The sequence below is a fragment of the Lepisosteus platostomus genome, chromosome 22 (assembly GCF_059453375.1).
Source record: "Lepisosteus platostomus isolate fLepPlt1 chromosome 22, fLepPlt1.hap1, whole genome shotgun sequence".
Lineage (NCBI taxonomy): Eukaryota > Metazoa > Chordata > Actinopteri > Semionotiformes > Lepisosteidae > Lepisosteus > Lepisosteus platostomus.
The window spans coordinates 16,708,135-16,734,816 of NC_142632.1; the positions used below are offsets into that span (position 1 = coordinate 16,708,135).

The 26,682-nt window shown below is 41.2% G+C and overlaps 3 protein-coding genes across 12 annotated transcripts in view; 2 read left to right on the top strand and 1 right to left on the bottom strand.

Moving 5' to 3' along the window:
* Window positions 1–186: 186 nt before the first annotated feature.
* Window positions 187–8,295, bottom strand: rad51d (RAD51 paralog D). Of its 3 annotated transcripts, none has more exons than XM_088615777.1 (11): window positions 8,190–8,295; window positions 7,498–7,591; window positions 6,776–6,837; window positions 6,045–6,163; window positions 5,516–5,597; window positions 5,102–5,236; window positions 4,355–4,450; window positions 3,525–3,615; window positions 3,066–3,136; window positions 2,486–2,650; window positions 187–643 (listed from the first exon to the last, which is right to left on the bottom strand). In XM_088615777.1, the coding sequence occupies exons 2-11, from the start codon at window positions 7,577–7,579 to the stop codon at window positions 530–532; spliced, it is 1,017 nt and encodes a 338-aa protein (XP_088471903.1). In that variant the 5' UTR covers window positions 7,580–7,591; window positions 8,190–8,295; the 3' UTR covers window positions 187–529. The 3 variants fall into 3 exon arrangements, with proteins under 3 accessions (XP_088471903.1, XP_088471902.1, XP_088471905.1); XM_088615776.1 differs by having other exon boundaries at window positions 8,051–8,258; XM_088615779.1 differs by lacking the exon at window positions 3,066–3,136 and having other exon boundaries at window positions 8,051–8,262.
* Window positions 8,296–8,424: 129 nt separating this feature from the next.
* Window positions 8,425–24,593, top strand: tmem248 (transmembrane protein 248). 8 transcript variants are annotated; one of them, XM_088615772.1, is made up of 9 exons: window positions 9,109–9,527; window positions 9,977–10,049; window positions 10,558–10,721; window positions 11,047–11,223; window positions 13,359–13,644; window positions 14,348–14,498; window positions 15,059–15,242; window positions 17,025–17,168; window positions 19,251–24,593. In XM_088615772.1, exons 4-9 carry the CDS (start codon window positions 11,065–11,067, stop codon window positions 19,269–19,271), a joined length of 945 nt encoding a protein of 314 aa, XP_088471898.1. In that variant the 5' UTR covers window positions 9,109–9,527; window positions 9,977–10,049; window positions 10,558–10,721; window positions 11,047–11,064; the 3' UTR covers window positions 19,272–24,593. The 8 variants fall into 8 exon arrangements, with proteins under 8 accessions (XP_088471901.1, XP_088471896.1, XP_088471898.1 ...); XM_088615773.1 differs by lacking the exon at window positions 10,558–10,721; XM_088615771.1 differs by lacking the exon at window positions 9,109–9,527 and having other exon boundaries at window positions 9,566–10,049.
* A 796-nt stretch (window positions 24,594–25,389) lies between these two features.
* doc2b (double C2-like domains, beta) overlaps window positions 25,390–26,682 on the top strand; it is a 227,708-nt gene continuing 226,415 nt past the window's right edge. Inside the window, exon 1 of the mRNA XM_088615766.1 lies at window positions 25,390–25,473. The gene's annotated coding sequence lies outside the window, so the exon portion shown is untranslated. The remainder of the gene's footprint in view (window positions 25,474–26,682) is intronic.

Below are 26,682 nucleotides of genomic sequence, written 5' to 3' on the forward strand. Positions count from 1 at the left end.
CTTCCCACATTTAAAGAAATGTTAAGACAGACTACAAAAACCTGCAACATCTATAAAGAAAAGGTTGTGGAAGTCTTAAATAAGCGACCTAGCTATGTTTAGAAGTCGATATCCTGACTTACTTCACAAAAAAGCTGGATGAGATCAATTAGCTACTGGCAATCAAAAGAGGTAGATCAGCCAAAAGACTTTAATCCTTTTTATTTCCTTACAGTCAGCACAGTTAAATAAATGATTCACATCCAGCGTTCCTGAACAATTAACAGACAAAAGGAGAGACAAATGATCTCCTTCAGGAGTTGGACTGTCACAGAAAAGGAATTTCCAAAAGGAACATCTTGGTGAAAATCCTGTTTCTGTTCACAATCAAGGGTGGAGGAAAGTCACAGCATTATCAGTTGTTTTTTTTTTGTGTGAGGTTCTGTGCCACTCCTGAAGCTTAGACTCGAAGCCTGAAGCCCAGACCTCAGTCAGAACATTCTTCACAAGCTTGCACAGTGCTTGCAATACATCTCCCAGTGTACCCTCCTCAGGAGTCATGCTTAAAAACATCCTCCTGCTCCCTTCGCTGCAGATGATCAGGATGGGAATCTGCAGGCTGTCCCCCAGATCCCAAGTCAAACTGCTGTTTCTGATGGCAAGGCTGCAACACACAACGACAACAACACTGTTACATCCCAGCAAATGCAGCTGACTGACAGCCTTTACTAACACTTCTCCCTGTGTCTGCATGGGTTTCCTCTGAGTGCTCTGGTTTCCTCCCAGAGTCCAAGGACTGGCTTCTGGGAAAACTGGCCCTGCTACAGTATGTAGCCTATGTGTGCCCTGCCTTGGACTGGTGTCCCGTCCAGGGTGTATCCTGCCTTGCACCTACTGCTGGGTGGTATAGGCTCCAGCATCTCAGTGACCCAGTACTGGATGAAGAGGTTGGAAAGTGGATGGATATGCGCAATATATTTTTTACATTAAATAAAGTGGTTTTCAAAATCAACTGAAACAGTGAAAGTTTCAACCAGGCTAAGTGATTAGCCTGAATTTGTACTGCAGTCTGCTTTACTGTTTACAATTCAAGGTCATTCTGAAAATAAACCCCACTGGTCTTGTCCTGTGGCTGATGAAAGCTGGCACCACTCCAGAGGCACAGGTCACCCAAAACAGGTCATTTTGCTCGTTAACTCTGTGATTAACATTGCTAAAGTTCAGTTTCAGAAAAGGATAAAGCAGTGGGGCTCGTGGTCTTTGCATCGATCATTTCATACTGGAGTGTTTGGCTCCCAGGTGTGTACTGTAGAAGAAGACTGCAGAAGTAAATAAGATCACAATAAAGGTTACAGACAGTGAGAGACCATACGGCACATCTAGCCCATTCTGCAGTTAATTAATCAAAGGGAGCTCATCCAGCTGTTTCTTGAAAAAGATCAGGGTATCGGCCTCAACAACATGGCTGGGCTAAAATGAAAACCTCACTTAAGCAACTTGAAGATTCATGTATACAGAAGAACATTTACAAGGAGAAGCTGAATGAAGTACAAGTCAAGGAAACGTCAGCATTCTGCCTGGGATTTAAACCCATTGCCCTCTGTCTGGAGTCCAGAGCCCTAACCGCTGTGCTACACTTACACTGTCTGTACTGCACGTTTGTGAACCCACCTTTAAAGCACAGATAAAGCACGTGGCACAAAATGAAACACCTGACAAATAATAAGTTACCCCTGTAACTGAGGTTTGTCATGCTCCCCAAAATCGAGTAATTAAGCGATTTTCTTCTTCAGCAGTTCCTCCAATCTCAATGCGCTGCTTGAAATTACAGGTCAGTCAGGTGCACATTATGGTAGTCATCTATCATGCCAGTGAATTATTTTTCTCACTTGCACAACTCTTCAGCCTTCCATAACCCTCTCCTGTGTCCTTCGAAATTGCAACCTAGGACCCTGTATTTCATAAAAGGCAACAAGCTACACAATGACCACATGAAAAATATCATCCAGCAGGGCTGAGCCCAGGGGCTGAGAGGCCTCTAAGGACAACCAGAGATGCTGGTGGACCAGTAGGTGGTGCTCTTCTCCTGGGACCAGAATGTCCAAATCAGTGTCCTAATATGGTGACCAGGCACACTGTGCTGTAGGAGGTGCTGTCCATTGCATGAGAGGGTAAACACAGGTCCATGACAGATCGCATGGCACTAATCAAAAGAGTAGTGGTGTTAACCCCTGTTTCCTGGCTAAATTCTCCTCCAGGAGAAAAGTTGCCTTTAATTCAACTAATGAAGCACCCAAGTGGGTCCCGTCCTATATGAAAAGAGCTTTGGGATCCTTCAGGATGTAAAGTGCTGTATCAACGCAATAAATTGTAATAATTAATATTTCACTGCTTCCACCTGGTAGCTGGTTGCCCATTAAGGTATCCATGATAGAACAGAAATCACACAGAGAGGATCGAGAGGCAGATCTGATGTCGGCATTCAAAGGCAGCGCGAAAGCCGTACCTGTCGTGAGGACTTGAGCAGGGTCGCCCAGCGCAGTCCGCTGTGCCGCGCCTGGGGCCCGTCCACACGCTGCAGGAGCACCCGGGTGCGGGGCACATGGCTCCACGACTGCCCCAGCCCAGCTTTCAGCACCCCGTTTCCATCTCTCGTCACGTGATTGGTCACCTGGCAAAAGAACAGCATGAATCTGTACAGCACAGATCCTACTGCGCACAGCTTTCGGATGCAGCACACACAAGGATCTCAGAGTACACGCTGTTGCAGCAAGGGATGAAATTGTGTTTTCTACTCCTGGCAAGAAATCCTACAAAGTTGCCCAATCGAGGTGCAAACCTTAAAGATTGCTAAATTATCAGTGCATGCATATCCCATCCAGAGCACCATTTTGATTTATTGCCTACATCCTTTATTGCTTTATGCCTGGAATAGTCTAGATTGCCACACCCCTTAACAAGAAAACATGGCTTTCTGCTTAACAACCATAAGGGTAATGATAATAGCTAAGGCTTTTTCCACCTGTTCTTCCACATGAAGCCCACAGTTACAGCAATGTTCGTGGATGCATTTTAGCCCTACTCACCAGAACGGCAACATTGAGATCTTTGGCTATCAACCTGAGTGCCCCTGCCACCTGCATCATGAGAGACATACCTGCAGCAGCACAGAAGCACACTGAAATAAGTCAAGGCTGAATGTGTCAGTGGTTTCCCAGAGAGACTTCATCTGCATTCATCTGAAGACTATTCTTCATCAACTACAATCCTTATAAGATCACTACCTAGCTTCTTTATTAAAGCACTTTAGAGCAACTGACGGGTTAAGCACAGCAGATTACTGTCTGTTCTCTATTAGTCAATTTTTTTTAGTTGCAGTATGAACATAACTCCAGCACACAGCACATGGACCAGATGGGGTACGAAAGCTAAGCTGTTTTTTGAAAATGAGGGTAAGTCTGGCTGCTCCCAGGCAGAACAGAACAGATATTAGGAAACTTCCTCTCAGATTGCTGATTAATTCAAAGAATTAACAAGCTCCCTACCCTCCGTCTGCCTGCCTCCCAGCATGTGAGAGAGGACTGCAGTCACCGAGTCCACTAGAACCGCTCTGATTGGGCCATTCCTCACAGAAGCCTTAGAGGAGACAAGAAACAAAGTACTATTGGCAGGTGTTACTTGCTTCCTCAAGGCAGCTGGGAAAGAAAGAGCGTGGAGTTTCCTACAAGTACTATTTCTTCATCTTTTTCATGCTGGACCCTCTGTGAAATCCAAAGCATTATGTTATACAGTATAACAGCACTGAACTACTGACATGCATAGCATGGTGCAGCAGGCTATTGTAACCGGATACACAGCCTATAAAATTGGAATTTTATTCACTTCCTGCAAAACTGTAGGCATACTGTGTGAGTAATCTATGGGTAATTTGCCCAGATGGTAAATTGTGTTTTATTCGGATGTAAACATTGTTAAAAACATTTGTAAAAACTATTCAAAAAGACATGGTTTTCATTTCTCTGTTGAAATCATTTATCTGTTGCTTTAACGTGCCAACACTGGGAAACAATGAAGTATCTCTAACTGTTTAAAAGGATAGATTGGGAAAGTACACAGCACGTCTTTGAATGTCTCAGATAAACCCACTGATGTAAAAACTAGTGTCAGTGTGCTTTCAGCTGATTGTACAAAGTCTGAATATTTCAAAAAGTTGGAAGCACAAAAAATATTGGCATCTCTTGTTTTGGTCAAGGAGAATGTTCTTTAATACAACTAGCAATTTTAATACAGTCTGTCACAAAATGTGCAAAAGGGCTCCGTTAACACAAAGTGGCATCTGTGGACGTCCTACCCTCCATGGAAAAGAAAACCTCACCTGCTCCAATCCACCACTTCTCAGACTGTGGAGAGTTTCCAGCAAGGAGAAGACATCAAACACCCGGCACACCAGGATCCTGTTTAGAGCTTCCACCTGGAACACGCACACATGCTCGAGTCAGCCTTTATCGTTATTATTCACTCAGCAGACACCTTTCTAAAGTAAATTATTACATAAAGTAAATACAAAATAATTCAAAGAAACAAATGTAAAAATGGCAAAAAGAGTGAGGCAGGCGCATGTTAGAAATGTCATTACGGTGCAGCACATGTCCATTGATCCATAATAACGTGCAGATAAGGAATCAATAATTACAGTTAAGAAGGACGGCTGCTGAGGAGAGTATGGGTAGCAGGTAAAAGTACACGATAATGTGAGAGAGATCACAGTTTCTTCCTTTCTGTCAGCTCAGAACACAAACAAGTACAGTATGCTTTGTGTTTAAAACGCATTAAATCAAACTAAAAATAGAAGCATCCCAAATAATAAGAGGGCTGTGATTTAAGGTAGAATAGATTTAAGCATTAAGAAAGGCAATATCTGATGTTGGAAACAGATTGATTTGCAGTTGAAGGACCGTAATTTAAAAATGTAACAGAGAGACCATGACTGAAGAGCCACAATGTAGAATACTGAATTGAAGAGACCTAGCATGGAGATGGATATGCACATATTCTATTTAGATGGATTACTCATAAAATAAATGGTTTACTCATATCAGAAACCCAGACAGGACTGTTCTACCTGCTCCTCCATATTGCTGGTCTTGGACTGCACCATCTGGAGCAGGCGAGAGGCAGACAGGCCCCCATTCGTGTCAATATATAGGACAGTCCGCTTCAGAACACAGGATATGTTCACTGCCACACCCAGGCAAACCTGATGGAGAAGGCAATGCAGTGAAAAACTAACGAGGGATTATGTGCACATGCCATGAAAAAGACAATTCACTTCCTATGCTTAATAGTGTAACTATTTACAGCTGACATATTTTACCCTGGGAATATACTCTTCCCAAATAAGCGGTAGGGCCATCAGATAGCAGGAACTGCTGGTTTGCTCTTAGCTATACTAAAAGGTCCTCCTCATCCATGCCCCAAACAAATGAGAAGTGAGGAAAGCGGGCCGTGTGCCTGTCAGAAGCTGTAGCCAGCTCACCTGTGTCTTCCCACTGCCCGGGCCCCCAGCCAGCTCTGTCACCTCCCCTGTGTACAGCCCAGCGTCCAGCAGCACGTCCAGACTGAAACAAGAGGACAGCGCAGCCACAGAAACTTGGTGAAAGATGGGCCGGAGCTGGGACTGTCCAGCGACTGTCTCATAGGGACATAAGAAAGGTAACAAACAACTGGAGACTGTTCAGACTGAGTGATTGTTAGCAGCTAATTGATTCAAGGGTCTCTTCTTAAAAGAAGCCATCGGCTCCAATAGTCCAGTGCATAGCTCAGCTATTACTCAGCAATGTTATTTTTGCAAACTCATAAGCTTATATTCATTTCTTGCTAACTGAATATATATGAGGCAATACCTTATGAAAATTGGGAGTAACAGGCTGTGCTAGATGCCAGGTGACCCCCCCTGGCATTGTCGTCTGGCTGGTATGTAACCTGGGTGAATCCCCTCGCTGTTGAAATTCTCCACTGGGTAAAAGCCGCGGAGAAAGGGCCCAGAAAGAGAAAGGGCCCCTCACCTCTCATTTCCTGTGGACAGGATCGCCATGGAGCTCAGCAGCTCCTCGTAGAGATCAGCTCCCGAGACAGGAAAGCCAGTGTGCTGAGTAAGGAGGACACGGCGTATAGCTGCCAGCGCCTAAAACACAAGGGGAAGAGCCATGTAAAATGAGGTTATAAAGCCACATTGATTTTACCACGGACACGTAACACACTTAAAAAAGCAGTGATTAACCATATGTGCAGCATGGCGGTGCAGTAGTTAACATTTGCTCCAGATGTTTTTGCAGTAGGCCTAGGTGCTGTGCAGGGAGAACAACTGGAACGCATCATGCCCAAGAAACATGTGCCTGAAAGTGGGCGCCACTACACATTCGTCCTAGCAAGCTACGACTCGCTGAAAGAGGTTGACGATGTGCCTGACTAGGAAGGTAAATTAGCTCCTAATTAAGGCACTTAATTAGATAAGCAGACGGCCCAGTGGCACAGTGGTTAGCATTGTTCGTGTTCAATTCCTGGGGTGCTATTTGCCTGAGGCTTGTATGTTCTCCCCATGTTTGCGTAGTTTGCGTATTTTTTGCTGGGTGCTTCGCTTTCCTCCCACAGTTCAAAGACAAGCTGCCAGGTTCACTGGCCCCTGGGAAAACTGGCCCTGGTGTGAGCGTGTGCACAGCTCTGCACAATTAAGCAGCACTGGCGGGAAATAAACCTGTAGGTTATAGGTTTTGAGGAGAAACATGTTTTTTCCTACCTTGTAGGATATGGAGCACTTCTGAGCAAGTTCCTCAAGTTCTGATGAGACCAGGTCTTCCACTGAATGTAAATTGTGTCAACTTAGATTCGGTTGCTAATACATATTCAAAATAAATATACTCTGTTGACTGATCCCCAAGACTATTTAAAAAGCTTTTATCGGTCTGGACATATACAATGCATGTTTTGGTTGTCTGTGGGAGTCACAAAGATCTACCTGCTCCACTAGTATAGCTAGCACAGATACCTTAATATCAAAATGTGCTTTTTACAAGTGTAGGATCTACTTTTTCATTGCAGTATAAAATGTTTTTAAGGTTTATTAAACACGAAACAATACAAAGGAGAAAAGGCGGCCAAAAAGATCAAACAAAAAAATACAATGATACAGATAATAACAAATCTGAACACAATAAGTTAATATTTTTACATACATCAGTTGTGTTTTTTTCCTGGTTATATTCCAGGTTTTTAATGGAATTTAAACTCAATGTTGCATTTTCACCTTATAATCATTAAAGGAAGGGATATAATTATATAATTATACATATATATATTTGTGTATGTGATATTTACCCATTATGAATAACAGATTAATTATAAATAAAAGTTCCTTTCCATGATACTGTACATCTTGCAAAGGACAGTATAACATAACATCAGTTAAAATGTTCCTGGCAATACTGTCTCAGTGCCCAGCCATGTGATCAATATCCTGACCTGTCCTGATCTCTTGGGTCCGCAGTGCCTGTATCACTTCTTCAGTCAAGCCAGGACACAGGCCCTCTCTGAGGAAGACCATGGCTCCTGGCAGCTGTGCATGAGTTAGAAGCCATTAAAAAGATTAATTTGTACAAATCATTAAATAGATGACACATTGCATCCACTGCAAGTTCAGAGCTGTTCCATAATATGGTTTATAAAGTGAAGCGTAAAAAAAACACAGTACCATTAGGTTATCGAAACTGTGGATATTTTTGTTAATGAAAAATCATGGTAATATTAGTACTCTTTTCAGCGAGGTTCTTGAAAAGAGAATCGACATCAGGCTAGATGCAGAACCAGATTCACAGCGTTTCAAACTTTTCAAGTTTCAAACTTCCCATGTGCCACAGGCGGAGAGGGGAATGCTTTCTGAAATGCAGGCTCGTACTACTGTACCGTGAATATAAACTCATAACTTTAAATTGTCTAAAGCTGTTTGCAGAGTGGGTCAAGGGATGTTGTTTTGCGAAGCACAAAAGATTGAACGTGGTCTGTCTGCTATCCTTACCAACTGGGCAACGTCCGGCTTTGCGCTTCACCCTCTAGCAGAGAAAAGAGAGTTTCCCTCCCAGAAGAATTCAGGTTTTAATGGCAGTTTAGTGTGCTAATGCCTTTAGCGCTTTAATTCCCTGTGTCGATGTCAGTACCAGTTAAGTCGACATGCCCTCCTAAGCGTTTCTCCTGCTTGAAAGTGAGAGTTTGACGTCATCCCGGAAAGAAAAACTCCGTAAACAAGAGGGGCGTGTGTAATCGACTAAAGCGGCGCGGGTTTGGCGTAGCGGTGCGGGGGACGACGACAAGGGACGATTCCTACGTAGAGTCCGCAGGGGCGTTTCGCGAATAGGGCCGGAGATGGCGTACGCCTGCGCAGTGGCGACGAAGCCGTCAGCTCAGTAAATAGAGGCAAGGCTCGGCAGGCAGTAGGTGCGAGAAGAGTAAAAACAACATCCTTGAGTAATAAAGGAAAGTGAACTGGGAACCGAGGCTGGCAGGGACGGGCAGATAATGGGACAGGAGGCAAGCGGCCCTTCCAGTGCTATAAGCTCCGACTGTCCCGTGAGGCCGAAATTTACTCTCCGGATCTAATATCGACTCGCAAGCCGCGGCTCACAAGGAAAGAAAAATGGTGAGTAATTGTCTTCATGGCAAATCAGCAATCCGCCTCCGACAGGTATTTGAGGTTGCGAGCTGTTCGCTTTGAAACGCGCTGCTCGAATAAGCCCACCAATTGGGAGGGGGGGGAAAAACTTTTTTTTTCCCTCCCTTCCCCACGGTTGTTGAAACGCATTAAAGGAGTAAATAAGGCCGGGCTGCTGTGTGTTCGCCAGCAAGCTGGCTGGAAGTGCAGGATGTTGTAGATAATAAATATGACGTATTTCACTGATGCACAAATAACAACAACTGACTGTGGCGCTTTACAAATACCCGTCATAATGCCCGTAGTCGTAAATTGATCGAGAAACTTCATGGATAAACTGATATCGTGTTGTTGTTGTTTTTTGGTGGCGTCGCACTCCCTCGAAAACAACCCCTAAGCGTGACATTCACATACGTGCTCATTCCTCACAGAGGAAGAAAACCATACGTGTCTTCACTGGGGTCTCCGTCTGTGTATTGACGTGTTAATGGTGATGTGCGCAGTGGTTTGACTGTGCTCACTTTTGTCTTGAGCTTTAACGTTGTTGACAGCATTGGTTGCGTCAGGGTCGCACCTTGCCGGTGTACATGAGCAGAGGTTGTTTAGATCACCTAGGATTTAAATGCAGGCAGGTACGCCACACTTAGTGAGCAGCCTGGCCATTTTGTAGTTGTGCCTTTGTAAACGGTAGTTATCGTCAGCTGTCGGGAGACCTTTTGACCAGGTGGCGCTCAGAGGAAGGTACTGCGAGATCTGCGTGGTTTGTTTTTAGAAAACGTGGGGGGAAAATGTATTATTTAGCTTTGAATTGTCATTAGGAAGAAAATATCGCAAGACAGACTAAAAGGCAAGTCCACGGGTGTTATGACAGTTGACTTTTAATTGTAGGCTCTTGACAGGAGCCAACACATCGGTGTCAGTCTTTTTTATTTACTGTGAACGAAAGACACGCGTGGAAGTTTGCACTCAGTGCCTAGTGTGTGGAAATTATGACTGTGAACGAAGGATTTTGTATTTTTTTTTAATACAAAGCTATTTCTGTTAAAATCTTTGGCCCTCCGGTGTTACAGTGCAAGACGGAATGACCTGTAATCTAGGAAGTACGACTGCCTGCTATTGTGTTTTACAGTTGTTATTGGGCATTTGTTTTATTGTGATGGCAGTCTTTCTTCTGTAATGCCTATACCCATTTTTTCTATTTTTCAAGGGTTCTTTTATTTCTCTATATAAAGATGTGTGGACCCGTGTCTTCATGTTCTTGCGTAGTTTTAGTTGTTCTCTATTTCCTGCGTCTAGCGTACCTTTCTGCTGTAGCTTTGCCACTGTACTGACCAGACAGCTCTGCAGGGCGGTTCAGTTGCTGTTGCAGGTGAAAGCTTTCTTTTTCAAAGAATGCATTCTGTGGCTGCTTAATTGTTTTGTTATTTTTAGCATTGTTTCCTCAGCATTTGCTTACAAATGCTTAGGAACGTCTATTAGTCTAAAGCCATCCTCCATTTGCAGAGATATGAGTTAAAATAGTCTCTTCAGTACCAGATTAAGAGTCAACTACCACTGGACAGAAAATCTGACATTTAAAGCTTCTGTGGTTTCTTCAATGTCCACCACACACTTGTATGTTCAGTCATGTAGGTGCATTTCCTTTCCTTTGAAAAGTGTTTTTTTCTTCAGCAGAGCAGGCCCCTTAAGTAAATGTTTGTGCAGTGGAGCTCTGTAGGTCTTCAGTGAATTTTGTCACCATCCAGTATATCTTAGCAGTAAATAGTTCATTTTAGTTGGTCCAGTCAGTTTACAATAGACAACAGTCAAAGAAGCTCTCATGTAATAACATGTAAATTAAGTGCAAATTCTGAATTTTGTGGAATCTGTCCTTGTAGGCAGTAAAGGAACAGGTTTCATTGCATGGCGAAAGGTAAAGAAATGAAGCACAAGGTTTCGACTGAGGAGCCTTCATCAGGTGTAACAGAGAGAGGGGAACTAGCAGATAAATAAGGCAGAGAAGAAAAGACAGAGTAGTTAAGTAGGGGTGGTTGTGAAGCAGGTGAGAATGAGTGTCCAAACTCAGTGAGAACAGGAGGAGAGGTGTGAAAAGCCGAATTCTGCAAATGGATTTAGAAGGAGATGAGTCTGTCGTTAAGAAAAGGGGGAAGAAGTGGTCCATGTTTCTGGATCATTTGGGTTTCAGATGTCGTTCTGCAATACGAGTTCCGAAACCCCTCTGTGAGGATGCAGATAGAGCGTGGCCATTAGTGATAGAATTGGGAACTATCGGGTTGGAAAGATCTTTGATCCTCACAAGCAGCAGTTTATTTTGCTGCTTTGCTTTGGTGAGCACTGGTGTGAACTGACTGTCTTTGTGTTTGCAGGTGTATTTGACAGGAGCAATGCTCAGCATCAATCCCCTGGAGAATCTGAAGACCTACATCAGTAGCCGGCCTCCACTGGTCATTTTTATGGTCAGTGTAAGTGCTGTGGCCATTGCCTTCCTCACTATCGGCTACTTCTTCAAAATTAAGGAGATCAAATCCCCAGAGATGACTGAGGTGGGAGGATTCCCCGTTGCTTCTTCAGTAAAACATTCATTGGCATATTTAGCAATAAATGATTCACTGTCAGTTTTATTTTAATTGGTTGCATACTCTTGTCTAAGTTCACTTGTTACTGAGCTCCTCTTGCTAAAGGTAGATGCTAGACATCTTTTCAGATGAAATAAAAGGATGTAAAAGTGGTTTGCAGGGATTCTCACTGGTTCTTTTGGCATGGGCCTGTGCCTGGGAGTACAAAACAGGGCCCAGAGCTGGGAGATTGCCAGATCAGACCCAGGCAGCACCACTTGTACTAGCACATTCTGGCTCAAGTAATGGATTGTTTTTTTTTTCTCCTTTGGAATTCACAGAATTCTTGACGGCAATCTTAAAGAGCTTTCAAGCTGAAAGTGTCAAAAAACGGTTACAAAACCACGTTACCTCACTGATGTGATGCACACTCAAGAAACCGGCTGCAGAGTGATTTCTGTAACTAATCAGCCCCCAGATTGGCCCTTCTAGTTTTTGTTTTTCAGAACGTTAACATTTGAACCTTGGAAGTTATCAGTTATCATCCAACATTTGACAGATCCACTATACACGAATTATTCTGAGCTTTAAAAGATACATAACCTTTGAAAAAAAATGCAAAGCACTACCAGCTTTTTGTCGTTGGTGCACTTCCAGTTTGATATAGGCAAATTTGCTATGCTTATTAACGTTTGTCATTAACATAGCGGGAAGCTCGTGGAGCAGGGGTTAACATTGTTTCCTTACAGCGTTGGGGCCCTTAGTTCAATTCCTGGGGTGTTATTTCTGTGGAGTTTGTGTGAAAATAGGCCCTGGTATGAGTGTGCGTGTTTGTGTCTGGGTGTGCCCTGTGATAGACTGGCGTCCCATCCAGGGTGTATCCTGCCTTGTCCCTGTTGCTTGCCAGGATAGGCTCCAGCTCCACCGCAAACATGAATTGGATGAAGTGGTTAGGACATGGATGCATGGATTAACACATGGTGTACTCTGAAATCCACAGGCTAGTAGTATGACCACAGTCAGAAGCAATACAAGCTTGTATGTCTGTCTTGCATGTTTTGCACTATGTTGCATATACTGTCTTGTGGGATTCTGCTCCATTCCTCTTACAGCCTTAAGAACATGCCTGTTGATTGCTCTTTGTACCCTTGATGCCACATATTGTCCCAGCTTGTCCACAGATGTTCAGTCGTACTGAAGTCTGGCAAGAAGATATCCACAGCATAACTGTCACATTCTCATCTTCCAATTCTGCTGTCGCTACAGGAGCAGCATGAGAGCGTGCCTTTGTGCTGCTGGCATGTTGTCCCATCAGGGTGAGCCCACAGGATGGGCTTCAAGTGAGGTTCCCAGTCTTGATCAGTGTAACGATGTCCTGTTAGGTCATCTTCAATCAGCTGTGGCTACCTGGCGTTCCTGATGCGGCGGAATGTGAAAAAGTGACTCAGAGCGTGGAAATGTCAATCTCGGCAGAGTGTTGCGACATCTCGTATAGTTTAACTGCTAGACCTTATTTGGCTGTAACATGTTGCAATGATAGAAATTGCTGGCTTGGAGTATGCCAGTGGTGCTCCTACTTATTCCAACCCCCAGCATTCCAATGGCATAAAGATATTGTTCTCTTGATAAGCCAGGCATGTGGATTGCTTTCTGTATTGATCCAGAATGCTTGAAGTTCAACAGGTTAATTCATTTCATTACATGGCCCCAATCAGCTTTCACTAATGAGGTTGTTAATTGCTTATTCAAAGTCACTCAAGTTAGTCGTGAGTGATCAGTTAATCCAAATGACACTTGATCCATTGATTCAGTATCCAAAATTTGTCTGCTCTATTTTTCGGAAAGCATGCATGCAGAAATTGAGTATTTATTTTGATGCTCCGTATACTTTTTGCTGAGCCGGATTGTTCATTTCCACGTATGTTTAAAACCTTTTATGCGTGTATAGAAAGTGAGACGTTTTAGGAGGAAAAGCATTGATTTAAATTTTAAGTTTCAATTGAAAGTAAAAATCAAAACATCATGCCCTTTAAAACTGTGACAGTGAGAGCGTTGTTGAACTGTGATCTGCGTGGATTGAAAAGCAGGCATGCACTAGCATTTATGCCTTTAAAATTTGCAAGGACTGGAACACCTTCCTGCTGCGCTTCAACGAGCTGGATTTCTGTATCTCGGAGAACGAGACCCTGAAGCATGGGCTGAATGAGTCGACTACGCCGGAGAGCACCGTGACCAGCGGCCAGGCCCGGCTCAACACTCAGGCCCCCCCCCTGCTGGAGGACTCGGGTCCCATCAACATCTCCGTCCCCATCACCCTCACGCTTGACCCCCTGCGCCCGTTCGGGGGTTACTCCCGCAACATCACCCATCTCTACGCCACAGTGCTGGGCCAGCAGGTCGGCCTTTCAGGTGAGCCCCAGAGTGTGCACCTGTGTTAAAATACAACAGTGTACTAGGAGGATCGCAGCTAGAACTGTGTGCAGTTTTGGTTTGCACCTTACAAAAAAAAATACACTCCTGTTCTAGAATCAGGCTGAGGAAAATTGAGCAAATACATTCCTGGGCTCAAAGAAACGCCCCACCTTGACAAGCTGAAAGAACTCTTTTGGTCTTGATTACAAGATTACGAGATCTGATCCGAGTATTCAGATTCCTCAAAGGCATTAACAAAGTCAGCCCTGCAGACGTCTCCAGAATCAACAGTGAATGCAGACCAGAGGACCCAGTTGGACACTATGAAGAAGTGCTTTTAAAACTGAGACCAAGAGGCCCTTTTTTGCACAAAGGGCTTCAGGGGTCTGGAGCTAGCAGTGCTGTTAAAAGCGCATCTTCAGCTTTTTTTTTTTTTGAGAAACTGCTGGAGGAGTTAGGTAACAAACACACTGGATGAACTGAATTGCCTCTTCTTTGTAACCTTTCTTATATTTAAGCTTTTGGTGAGTACTAAAATAATTTGGGCAATTTCATAAGCTGCTGCTTTTTTCTTGGCAAACATCTGGACTAATTGGTATTTGCAGCCTCTCGTAGTCATTTCTGTGTTGTGAATATTATCTTGGAGTGTGTGAGTTGGTGTAGTTCCCTGACAAGTTTCTCTCTTGTCTTGTCTGGTTAGGCAGGGAAGCCCATGAAGAGATGAACATCACCTTCACCCTTCCTGCGTCCTGGAATTCGGATGACTGCGTTCTGCATGGGCACTGTGAGCAGATGGTGTTCATCAGCTGCATGACCATCACAGCAGCCAGCAACGTCTTCCCAGTCACAGTGTGAGTCCTCACGGTGCTCTGCGGAGGCCGCCTGCACTCCCACGCAGACACAGCAGGCTGAGATTGTAACATATTTGGTTGGAGGCTGCATGCTTTTGCTCAAAGATCTTTTTTTTTTTTTCCAAAGAAAGAAAGCTTTCCTTAAAACCCTTTTAATTACTGGCTTGTAGCCAGCTGGTACAATGTTTTATAAACCTTTCTTAGGGCACCGAACAATGCTTAGCATTCATGTGCTTTTATGCTGTTATTTATCAACCGTTTGCTAACCATGTTTGCACAGTAAATTGGCGTGGTGTGAGTGGGCGTGTCTGTCTGTGTGTGCCCTGCGATGGACTGGCGGCCCATCCAGCGTCTGCCCTGCCTTGCGCCCATTGCTTGCTGGGATAGGTCCTGGCTCTCCTGTGATCCTGCATTGGATAAAGCTGTTAGAAAATGGAAGGATGTTTAAACTCCTAATTTCCTAATCCATCAAATGCATATCTGTGTAATGGTCATCTACAAATCGGTTATCACGCTGTTTCTTTTCCTGTTTTTAAGTAATTGTTATCCTTGCTTTGCAGGCAGCCACCACACTGTGTTCCTGAGACCTACACCAATGCCACATCCTGGTACAAGATCTTCACCACAGCCAGAGACTCCAACACCAAATACTCGCAGGACTACAACCCCTTCTGGTGTTACAAAGGAGCTGTGGGCAAGGTGTATCATGCTTTAAACCCCAAGCTCACTGTCATTGTCCCAGACGTGAGTATATCAGTTTGCATTAAAGAAACACTATTTTATTCAGTGCCACACACCAGGGGGTAGACTATTAAGAGACACCAGAGCAGTATGAGCTGTTTTTGTACTGTGATTTCTAATGTTTCCCGAGGATCGTCCTCTCCTCGTGTTTTAACTAGTAGTTGAAGTGTTCTTGAACCACACTGAAATTATCAAAACATCCTGTAATCAGCTTTCCCTGTGCAGCAGAAAGGGCAGTGATTCAATTAGGAAAGGGGCAGCACCTGACAGTCTTACTGTTTTTTTTTTTTACTGGTGCAGTCCAGTAAATAAATGAAATCTGCCCCCCTTTCAAGAAAGCTGCAGCAGTAATAACAGCGAAAACCTTCACTTTCAGTCAACTACGTTTTGGACTAGCAGAATATATTTTCCATCAGTGTCAACGTGATTAAAACCCATGCGTCTTTCTTTATAAATTCAATTCCTTTTCAGTGTGAGGGGCCACACGTTTTATTACAGTGGTAAGCTTCTTTTATTTAATAAGATTTTGGCTGTGGCAGAAGCGCGTTATTGAATGGGAGTTTAAACAAATGGAATACTGTGTGATGAAAGTGAAGAGCTGACAACACAGTAGCTTTCTACGTGTTGTCTGATCATCAGAGTGTCAGTCAGTATTAGCTGAACATCTGGGTGAGAATGGTTAGATGACCTTGCAGTCAGTTGAATCTAGTTTATGGTTGTAGATTGATGTACATATGTAAAGCAGATAAAACTGTAGAGCATATTTTAAGTAATTAATAAGCAGCACATTGGCACAGTGGTTGGCATTGCTGCCTAACAGCACCGGGGCCCTGGGTTCAATTCCGGACCTGGGGTGCTGTCTGTTCGGAGTTTGCGTCTTCTGCCCAGTGTTCCTTTGGATTTTCTCTGGGTGCCCTGGTTTCCTTCCACAATACAAAGACGTAGTGGTAGGTTAATTGGCTCTGGTGTGAGAGTGCGTGTCTGTTTGTCCGGCAGGGGACTCTTGTCCTGTCCGGGGTCTGTGCTGCTTTGCTCCCTGAATTGCACATTAAGTGGACAGAAAATGGATGGATATTTTAATTATTGTATATCAATATATTTGTTGTTGAAGGCATGCTAAAGTGCTTTTTATTACTCACACCCACCATAAAATATCAAATCTATATACTCGACTATAATTCCTAATATATCAAACTAATTTGCCACAAGATGTTGCAATATTCAAGCAGTCATGTCATTACATGTTGTTACTTTTTTGTAAATAAACTTTAAGTACAGGTATGTGTAGTTTATTGAACGTACTGTAAATCTGTGTTAAAAAAACATTTTTTATGTAAAGTTTTACATAATTGCATATTGATCATTATTGTAGCAAGTTAAAAGATAGTCTGTTTCTATTGGATTAGGCCCTGTGTGTATTTGCTTTTCAATCCAAAGTTTGTTTGATGCCTGCTTGAAGATGACTAGTATTGCTTTTAAGTGTATATTGTTTTGAGACTAATATACCTGAAACAAAGGCTCAGGTTTGACCATTGTCAAAATGTAAGCTTATTTATTGTCCATGACTTCCACAGTCAGTTACAAAGTTGACAGTCTTTGTGTTTTGGAAATTTTAGAGGTGCTGAATAATGTTTTAATGATTCATTTTTGTGGCAGTGAACTTCTTAAATTTGTTGCTAGAGAGGAATCACTCACTGCTTCATTCTCTGCTGCTTGTGTCATGAACTTAAGCTGTTGTCGGCTGTTCCCATAGAGCTTCAGTTCTTTATGTTTGTCTCTTCTCAGGATGATCGCTCGCTGATAAACCTGCATCTCATGCACACCAGTTACTTCCTGTTCGTGATGGTGATCACGATGTTCTGCTATGCAGTCATCAAAGGCCGGCCAGGAAAATTACGTCCGAATAGTGCAGACTTCTGCCCTGAAAAGGTAATTGCGATTAAATGTCTTCCTTGAATATTCTGCCTCTTTTGGTTTGTGCTTCTTCACGCATCAAGGACAATAAACAGTGTGGGAAGGGTTGTGACTGTGAGCTTACATGTTAATGTGAAGTATGGACTTCTGCTTTTCACTGTAACAACAGTGCATCAAGTTCCCAAGCATACGTGTGCTTTAACTTAGACAGTCTTTAACTAAGATTGTTAGCTCTGTACAGCAATATCCTGGTGCCATGAGATAAAAAAAATAAAACATTTAAAACTTATACGTAGGACTTTTTTTCTCCAAATTAGGATCTTTCATCTCCTAATTTTTAACAAATTAAAAAAAACAAAAAATAGCATTATGCGGTGGTGTTCACCATACCACAGATTTGTCCAAGCGTCATTGGACTAGCTGCCTATCAAGTTTTGAGTTGACTTTGAAATCCTCATGCTCACTTATAAGGAGGCTCTACATGGCTTGGCACTTCAGCACCTGTCTGACTTATCTTCCTACTCACCATCTCTGGTTTCCTGTTTGTCCCCCAAGCCCGTCTACATGCTGTTGGTGACAGGGCATTCTCTTATTATACCCCAAACCATATCAGAGAGTCGCCTTCGCTGAGCACTTTCAAACCCAGACGTTTTCAGAAAGGCTTTGAATAAATTGATGTCTGTGTCTGCCCCTTTGCATCTTCTACGGCATTGGAAAGCTTCGGTTTTAATTGTTCAAATTCTCCTCCTTTTTTCCTTACTGTAAAACGCTGTGAGAGGCGCTCTATGAAATAAAGATTCTTCTTCTTCTTATTATTATTATTTATTATAAATCTTATACAGCTCACACGTTTTAAATGGCTGCATCAGTCGTGCTGCTGAATGGCTTCCTCTTGTTTGTAACCCTTCTTATGTAACATCTCGGAGAAATCAACTTTATCTCTAAGGTTATATTCCGATCTATAGAGTCTTTTGCACAGGCAATGTTTACAATGCACTATGAGGGTATTGCTGAAGCCTTGAAAAAGCACATTCCTCAAATGCTTTCACTCCTGTTACATAATCTTGTTATGCCTGTTTGAGAATTTCTTTTATTTAGATCTGATTTCACACTGGGCTTTGAGCCACCCTCATGCAAAGACTTTCTGAAGTTTCAAATACAAAGAAGAAGATTACCCAGGAGCTAAAATGCCTGAGGAACTGAGTATTTCCAGTGTCAGTCCAGACCTTTTAAAAATGGACTGAGTGTAGAGGCTGAGCTCTCTATTCTGATTGGTGAAAATGTTGCACATCTTTTGACGTGACTTTCAACAAACAAGGCTGTTCTTATTATGTAGCTTCATTTGGGTGTTCTTTAATATTTAAATATTTTAATATCGCTATATGTGAATTTATCTTGGCTTCAGTAATATCACCTTTTGCTCACTCACGTGCAGTGCTTTTCCAACGTGTGGCAAGCAAAGCTCAACCTGTGAGAAAAGGCCTTGCCTTGCTTGAAAGAGCCCAGCGTGTGGAAGCAGTGAACAGGCCTTTGTACCCACGCCTTCTTTCCCCTAATCAGTTTCCAGATGTCTTGCTATGAATGAATGATGTACAGATAACACAGTCTTTTAAAAGAGGATTAAATCTTACCCCCATGATACCAGTGATAGATATATAATATCTTATGTATTTTCAGACATGCATTATTTAGAAGATTTTGTTTGACTAATGATTACCACCTAGATGTTGTTGAAGCCCATACTGTTCAACATAATGTGCTACAAAAGTGTGTTTCTTACATTTGATTTGGGGGGGGACCTGTTTCTGATTTTAAAAGAACACTTTATATACACCCTTATCACTAAAAGTGCTGCATTTGTTTAAGAAGCTTCTACATTATTAAGGTTCATTTCCAAGTGATTCTGTTTGTCACTCATGTGAGCTTCTATAATGCTTTTAACTGTGTTAATGTTAACTGTGATATGATTGCTTTGAACTCACTAGGTCTTCTGTCTTGCTTATGAGAGTAAACTAAGTAGAAGTCAAATAAGTAGGACAAAGTGACTTCTCTTCAACGAGATGAATAACGTTGTTCCTTTTTGTTCATTCATTTTAGGTGGCTCTGTCTGAAGGATAAGAAGTATTGGAAATCTGAAATGAGAATGAACCTTAAAAAGAAAAATAATTAAAAAAAACTGATAACTGATTTTACTAGTTGCCTACTGAACCCAGACAAGGGTGAAAAGCTCTGTGAATGCATTTTTCTGCAACGTTGGGTTACTCCAACCAAAGACATTTTAAGTGCCTGTATCTACTGTGTAAATATTTGTAGGGTTCTTTAATTCAATGCAGAAGTTGTCAGCTGGTGCGCCGGTGCCATCTTTGATGAAGCCTGACTTGACGTTGGACAGCTGTGGATATTCCAGAGGTGGTGAATGGGAATTGCACTTCTACATACTTCTCTTCTTTTTTAATTGTTGTTGTCTAAAGAAACTGAGCCCTGGGAAACTGAAGAATGCATCCTGAAAAAAAATCTGGGACAGTTCTGCCCTTGTCTGATACTGAAGTTGTGCAATGTGAATATCAGGATTTGGGTTTCTCCAAGACAACATTATCCAAGTTTATCCCACAGCAGCCTTTGGGTTAGAATTAATATTTACATTTTCTTTTTTTAAAGTCCTCAAACAGGAGTTTTCTGCTGTTTAATCATGTGAAGATCCTTGCTCCCTGATCCTATGAAGCTGCTCTGTGGATCAAACCGGAGCTGCAATGTTTGCTAACAGACTAGGCCTCACCCAGACAGTCTGAGTTAAGCATCCCCACCATGCAGCTAAATGCTACAAGCCTTCTGACAGACTTATAAATCAATTCAGCATGGATATCCAAACACTTCTGAACGTCTCTGAAAAAGACTGCCTGCTGAATTCTTCCCATTCGTGAGATGGGCTCAAGTCCTCCTTATAGCAAAGAAGACACAAACCTAATTTTGATCTATGTTGGTTTGATAAAAAAGTCCATATCTTTGAGAGCTTGACCTAGAAGACCATTTATTTTAATTTGAATCCCCCATACACATACAAACTGTGCTGTAAATTGTTCTTAACCTCCTGGTGCTTCCATAAAATAGTTGTGTACTGTGCAAAGATGCTTGTATGGTGCAACTTCCATAGGCCTTTCTGCAGACCTGAAAAGAATTGCCAGTTGAACTCCATCCATTCATAGGCAGGTTGAAAGTATAACATTGGTAACTTTTTTCGTAATAAGGTTTTGCATTAACTGTCTAGCCTGCAAGGGACTGTTGGCTTATCGCTTGGTTCCATTAAGGAAATCATTTTTTACAAATCCAAATATGACTTCAACACTGATCTAAATTTTAAACGGGTTGCTGCGTATGATTCCAAGAAGGTGACATATTACAGCAAAAACAAGTTTGATTGAATGTACTATTCTGAGGTAGTAGCTGCAGATGATTGACACAAGCTCTTAAAGAGAAAATGTGAGAATCCAGTGTATGTGTGTCGGTTCCAGTTTAAAATATTCTAAATTTAATATTTTGAGTGAAACAATATACTTGTCCTCAATGTAGACCTTTGTGTTTTTTCATATTTGAGCTTTCTTAAACTCTTAAACTCTTAAGAATGCTGCCTGTCATTCTTTTGATGTCTCTTGCTTCTCCATAGTTTCCAGAATTAGTTAACTAAACGCCCTTTTTTCCCAAAACTTTCTTATCCTCATCAGACTATTTACTTACCTTTTATTTCTGTTAACAATATAATAATATGGAAGTAATTCTGTCATTTTGTCCAGCTGTGATACGACATTACTTTTAGAACTTACGTTAGGAACTTGAGACCTTGTTAGCTAATACAACAATCTTCTCTTTGTAGTGTGAGAAACTGGCACAGCTGCCCTGCTCTGCTCACTCCTGTGAGATGGTGTTACCCACCTGCTAGATATTTTTATATTTGCCCCCTCGCTTCTGTCTTCTGTATTTTAATGAATGCTTTTGTGTGAAACTGTTAGTACATTGGAAACTGACATTTTTGTGTATGTCCCTAGGACAGGTGTCGAAGGGAGTAGTATAACACTACCTAACCAGCGTGCCTCAGTCTTCCTCCACCTGGAGACTGTATTTTTGACTCTTTGCCTTTTGTCTTGAAAGTAAGATGTTTTTTTTTTATTACACAGTCAAATGTGTCAGAACAGTTAAATTGAGTTTCCTCATTAGAGGACTGTCTTGGTTTAAAATATGTGTATCATTTTTGTCTGTATTGTCTTCTATTTGATTTACATTTATTGCAGTCCTCACAGTCAGCAATTTTTAGCTGTAAAGGTGGTTTTATCAGAAACAGTATAGGCACTTCAGATGAATTATTTTTTTCTGCACAATCCCTTAATGGACTGTGGTAGTTTTTACTCTTAAGACATGACTGAGTGTAATTTTTAAAGCAAACATCTCTTGTGTTGTGCTATATACCATATAATTGAAGATGGTGATTTCTTTTCAAAATTAAGTTTTGGGGCAGATTCTTCTTTCCATGTTAGGTTTGGCTTTTAGCTTGCTAGACCTTTACCTCCTGCAATTTAGAGCCTTACATCGGTTAAGAAATCCAGACTAATCTAATAGGTTGTGACAAGACATCCCAGACACATTAATTTACATTTCTAGAATCTGCAGTTCTCGGAGAGTTCTGCTTCTGTTGCTGGCAGAATTTAATTTGCTTGCGATTGCTGTACGTTTGAGTGAGGATCCAGGGCTGGTGCTTGAAGTTTTTGCACCAGATTTGGGTATGATTTTAAAGAGGGGTGTCAAACTGGAGGGCCTCAGCGTCTGATAACTTTGTTGTACTTAGTTGCTTAATTAATGTTAAGTTTTTAGGATGTGTATATATATTTATTTTAACAGTTGATTACAATGCATTTGATTTAATTTTCAGTATCAGTATCCTTAGAACCTGAAGCATGACGAGAGAAACAGCACTATTATACCTATTAAGTTTATTACATAATTGGCCTCAAACCCAGACTCTCAACCCCCATCCCCATGTTTTAAAACGTAAATAAAACTTTGTGCTGGAACGGCTGTTTAAGACCAACAAACAAGTTGGCTGTGATAGTTTGTCAAACAGGTCATGTAAGGAAATTACCATAAAACAAGGTGTTGGAAGTTTTAACTTCTCTTTCAAGAGACCGTTGATGAGATGTGGGCAGAAGTTGTATCATTTATTCATGAAGTTGTGAATTGAGTGTTGCAGTTCCTTCATTTTATTAAAACAAAAATGATGTATTCCTTTAAAGTTGCACCAAGCTTTTAAGTCTAATTGTTCAAAGAGTGCCATCAGGAACCTGGCATTTGTCATTGCTTTGTTTGGGAACCAGCTGGGGTGCTGGTTTGTGCACCCTACAGCTGAGAAGCTCCAATGCCTTGCACGCTAAACAGCAATGTTCTGGCCTTGTAAATAGCCCTTTAGTTTGAAAAGTGTTTGCAAGTCAGAGAAGCTGACCGAATATCTTCCTCAATAAAACATTAATTATCCAATGTGAGAGAAATGCCTCCTTTTGTTTACCTGCTTCAAGTGTATTTATAAAAAACATTTCTCTACTACATTAAATTGGATAAACCCGTGGTTCCAGAGTGCAATATGAAAGCTGAACTTTTTGTGGGTACTTTAGTAATTACAGTAACTCCACAAATGGGCAAAATGTTTGAAGATGCAAAATTCTACATTGTGTAAAGCTGGGCTGCTTTTTGGATGGTGTACAAGATCACAATAACTGCAAAAATTAAAAAATAATAGCAGCTTTTTAAATTTGTATGTTTTTTTCCACTTAATCTCATGCTTTATATACAAAGGTAGACAAGGTTTCTTCGATAGAAACTGCAATTTAATATTTGTTTGCTTGGATTTGATGACATGGGTGCCTGATTCTCTTAAAGATTTTTATTACATCAGTTTTAGTTCAGAAGTTTCAACTTCAGCAAATGAACTTTTAATGGAATGTTTCTTACATAGATCTTCATTTTATATCCTTTCTCTTTTCCTCCTCGGAATACACATTGCAATCAATCCAGCTCCAGGCTGCAGGAGACAGGTCTGTAATTGATAGTAATAGGCAATAGCTAACACTTTCATTCTTTGTCACAGCTTCTAATTATACAATGTCAAGAATACCTTATAGAGACGCTGTTTGCTTTCATTATTCAGATGAGTGAATATGTTCTCATTATCCAGTAACATAAACTTATGCAGAATGACCATAAGATGGAGAAAACCTATTACAAAACATACCTAGTCACTGGTGTTCAATAAGTGGATAGGACATTTTGAAACCACAGTACATGCTGTCTTAACTGGGACAATTTAAGAAAAATGCTAGTCTCTTTCTATTATTACCACTCATTCCTGATTTAAAAGCACCTTTAAAATTTAAACTTTAATGCAAATTCAGTGCATTCAAATGCAATACATTTTTCCTCTAAATCTTTTGGTCACTTTTTTTTCTTCTGTTCTCAGTTTTCCCCCATCGTTCCCACTCCCCAAAATCCACATTTCTTTTCATTGTCGCCCAAGTATAGTACTGTGTGCTCTGTCCAGCTCTCCAGTACTGCCTGTTTTCCATATGTGAACAATGCTTAATCAAAACAATACTTAATCAGCCTGACATGATGATCACTCAGTTATCCCAGGATAAGATAAGAGCGGGGTTTTGTACAGGAGAGCATTGAGTGTTTCATTTAAAGGTGGTGTTGATAAAAAAACAAAACCTAATGAGTAGTGGAGACATTAAAATAGACGACCCGTATGGATGTGTTGACCTTCTCCTGTTTGCATCAGCTCTGTCTGCTCAAGCAGTAAACAGCTTGAAAGCGAGAGTTTGACATCTAGAGGTGCTGTAAACATTAGGAGCTAAACACGACTCATTTCTAAGTCTGCAAACCTAGTTTACCACTAGCAGCCCACAATGTGATTCTTGATTCCACAGGGCTGTCATTTCAGTTTTTCCACCCTACAAGATTTGTTGAATGTGAAGTATGATTTCTGACAGCAAGATCGTTCGGTGTTACATAAGTCAAAATGATTCTAAATAACGTAAATCTTGGCATGCAGCTCACATTCAGATCACATTGATCTTTTATTTTTCTATTTTAGTTTGATTTGAATATTTGGTGTAAATGCTGTTTCACCATTGAAGGGTGTGATGGGTCGGGTGTGTTTTGCTGTGTTTATTTAGGGGAGGCCTGACCTGTGTTCTTTAAATTAATCCAGACAGGCAGAGGAAGAAGGAGTGCGAGAGAGAGAGCTCTGTCATAGTTGCTGTTTCACTTGTCTTGTTGCATGATTGTAAATGTTAATAACAGCTGATCTGTTCCAATAATGACAATCTCTCGCCGATTGGGTTTCTGTGCAGTTTGTAAAATGTGCATATGCTTTGCTGAATAAAAAAATATAGATATTCAGTGGTTCTCCCTTTTATTACCCCTTTTTTTCTGTTTTCATTGTGTGCAATCATATCATTCAGTAAAGAACTCGCATTTCTGACTTGTGAATCCTTAACAGACCTACAGAATTTGTACTTTGTGCTTGGATGGGGAAAACACTTGTTAATTCTGTGGACACTTTACACTCAAAATATAGTTATAATCTGTTTCTGTGCGTTTTTATACTGTTTTGACATATCAGTCAAGAATTATACACTGTTGGTCAAATGTGAAAGCAGCAAAAAATGAAGACAGGGACACTTAATTCAATTGAACGCTGATGAATTACACTCATTAATGTAATGCATTTCTTTGTTGTCCTTTAACCCATACCTATCTCTCCTTTCAGATTCTTATTTAGTGCATTGATGGAGAAATTAAAACTAAATGGCAACTCTATTCCTTTATTGTTCCATGAAGAATGCAGCTGGAAGGCATTAATATGTACTGAGACAGACTTCAAGTACAAATTAAATATATTTCTGTCAACAAGTGTTTCCTCCTTTAATTTAAGTATAAAATCCCTGGACATCATGCTTTTTCCAAGAGAAAGTGAAACATATTGATCTGCCATTTAGTTTGAGGCAACATTAGTGGTTTGAGTTTCTCACTAAACAGTATTCTTGTGATCTGAAAAATGAGAGGATAATTTTCCAAGTAAGCACATCCTCTGTGTATTGATGAAGTGCCTTATTCTGATGCCATGGAGATCATGTGAACCCCCATGCATTCGCTCTGCTCTGCACAGGATTAGAGTTGACCTACTGAGACAAAAGAGACATAGGAAAGCCTTGTGGAAGCAGAAATTGCCAGACCATCTGAACAAGCCAATAGGAGAAGAGCCAACGTCTACCCACAGGTATCAAAATGCATCCTGAGCCACCCAGAGCCTATTATTTAGAATTTAATCATTTCCAATCACAGGTAAAAAGGGTGTGGTAAAAGACCAATAAGACAGAGGCTAAATCTAATAATAAAATGTTCTTTCAGTATTACAAATGTAAAGAAACAGGCAAGGATGAAGTTAAATCTGGGATAACAACAGAAACATGCTAGACACTGAAAAAGAAATGGCTGATATATTGTAGGACTATAACGCTCAGATGTTTACCAAGAAAGAACTCAACCGCATGTCTCAGGCAGCGGTGAATAACTTTGGCATAGAAGTGACAGACAGTTTCCGAATGTTAGAAGCACTTAAGAATTAAAAAAATAAACATGGCTGTTTACCAATTATACTTGGGGAAACGAGATGATATTCATAGGCTATCAAGACTATCACCACCATTGAAAAGATTGAAAACTGATCCAACAAATTACCAACAGTAAGTGTGACAATAACATAATATTATGGAAAGAATAAAACTAGAAGAATAAGATCCCTTGAAGACAGTCACACTTGCCTTACTTGTTAGAGTTTTTTTTAACAAACTCCAAGAGTAATGGACATACTGTAGCATTTGTTCTTGCCCTCATTTAAAATGTATGTTTTTGAATGTACTGAAAATGATTGCTGGGCAGCAGAATCTCAGACAGAGAGAAGCACTGGTTTAAAATCATCAGAGTTCGGAATAATGAAAAGAGCAGGGGGGCTGTGAACTCACAGGGAAACTTTATGTTTTAGTCAGCTGAGCATGGCTAATTCTCTTTCCAGTCAATAAGGATTTCCAAGGCTGTCTGAACCGGTTTACCTGAGAAACAGGAGATCTGACATTCTCCCCCCGTTTCCCGATTTTGTCAGCTGCAATGAATTATACAGCAGGCAGATCCACTCACAGGCCTGACAGCGCTGGCAATCAGAAGCACAGATTAGAAGCACCTGCATGAAGGTGTTTGCAACAACAAATACAAAGAGATTAGTAAGGTGCTATTGAAGGGCTTTATCTATTTAATTACTTCCTTGCAATACATACATTTTTTTCTCTTCATCATAAATCATTAATCTCACAGCTCGATGTGTTTTTATCTGTTCTTTGGTTCAAACACATAAGAGCAGCTGTACGCAGGTCCTTGTGAGGATTTCAGAGAAAATTGTTTGAAAAAGCAAATGTTTAAGGTCTTTATTACT

Coding starts and splice junctions, on each gene's coding strand:
- rad51d (XM_088615777.1), bottom strand. CDS start 7,579: ATGGTCTTCCTCAGAGAGGGCCTGTGTCCTGGCTTGACTGAAGAAGTG. Junction 5,237..5,515: donor CGGGCAGTGGGAAGACACAG/GTGAGCTGGCTA, acceptor CTTCTCCATCAG/GTTTGCCTGGGTGTGGCAGT. Junction 3,137..3,524: donor GGGAGGCAGGCAGACGGAGG/GTAGGGAGCTTG, acceptor GTGCTGCTGCAG/GTATGTCTCTCATGATGCAG.
- tmem248 (XM_088615767.1), top strand. CDS start 9,933: ATGTTCTTGCGTAGTTTTAGTTGTTCTCTATTTCCTGCGTCTAGCGTA. Junction 15,243..17,024: donor TCACTGTCATTGTCCCAGAC/GTGAGTATATCA, acceptor GTCTCTTCTCAG/GATGATCGCTCGCTGATAAA. Junction 17,169..19,250: donor CAGACTTCTGCCCTGAAAAG/GTAATTGCGATT, acceptor CATTCATTTTAG/GTGGCTCTGTCTGAAGGATA.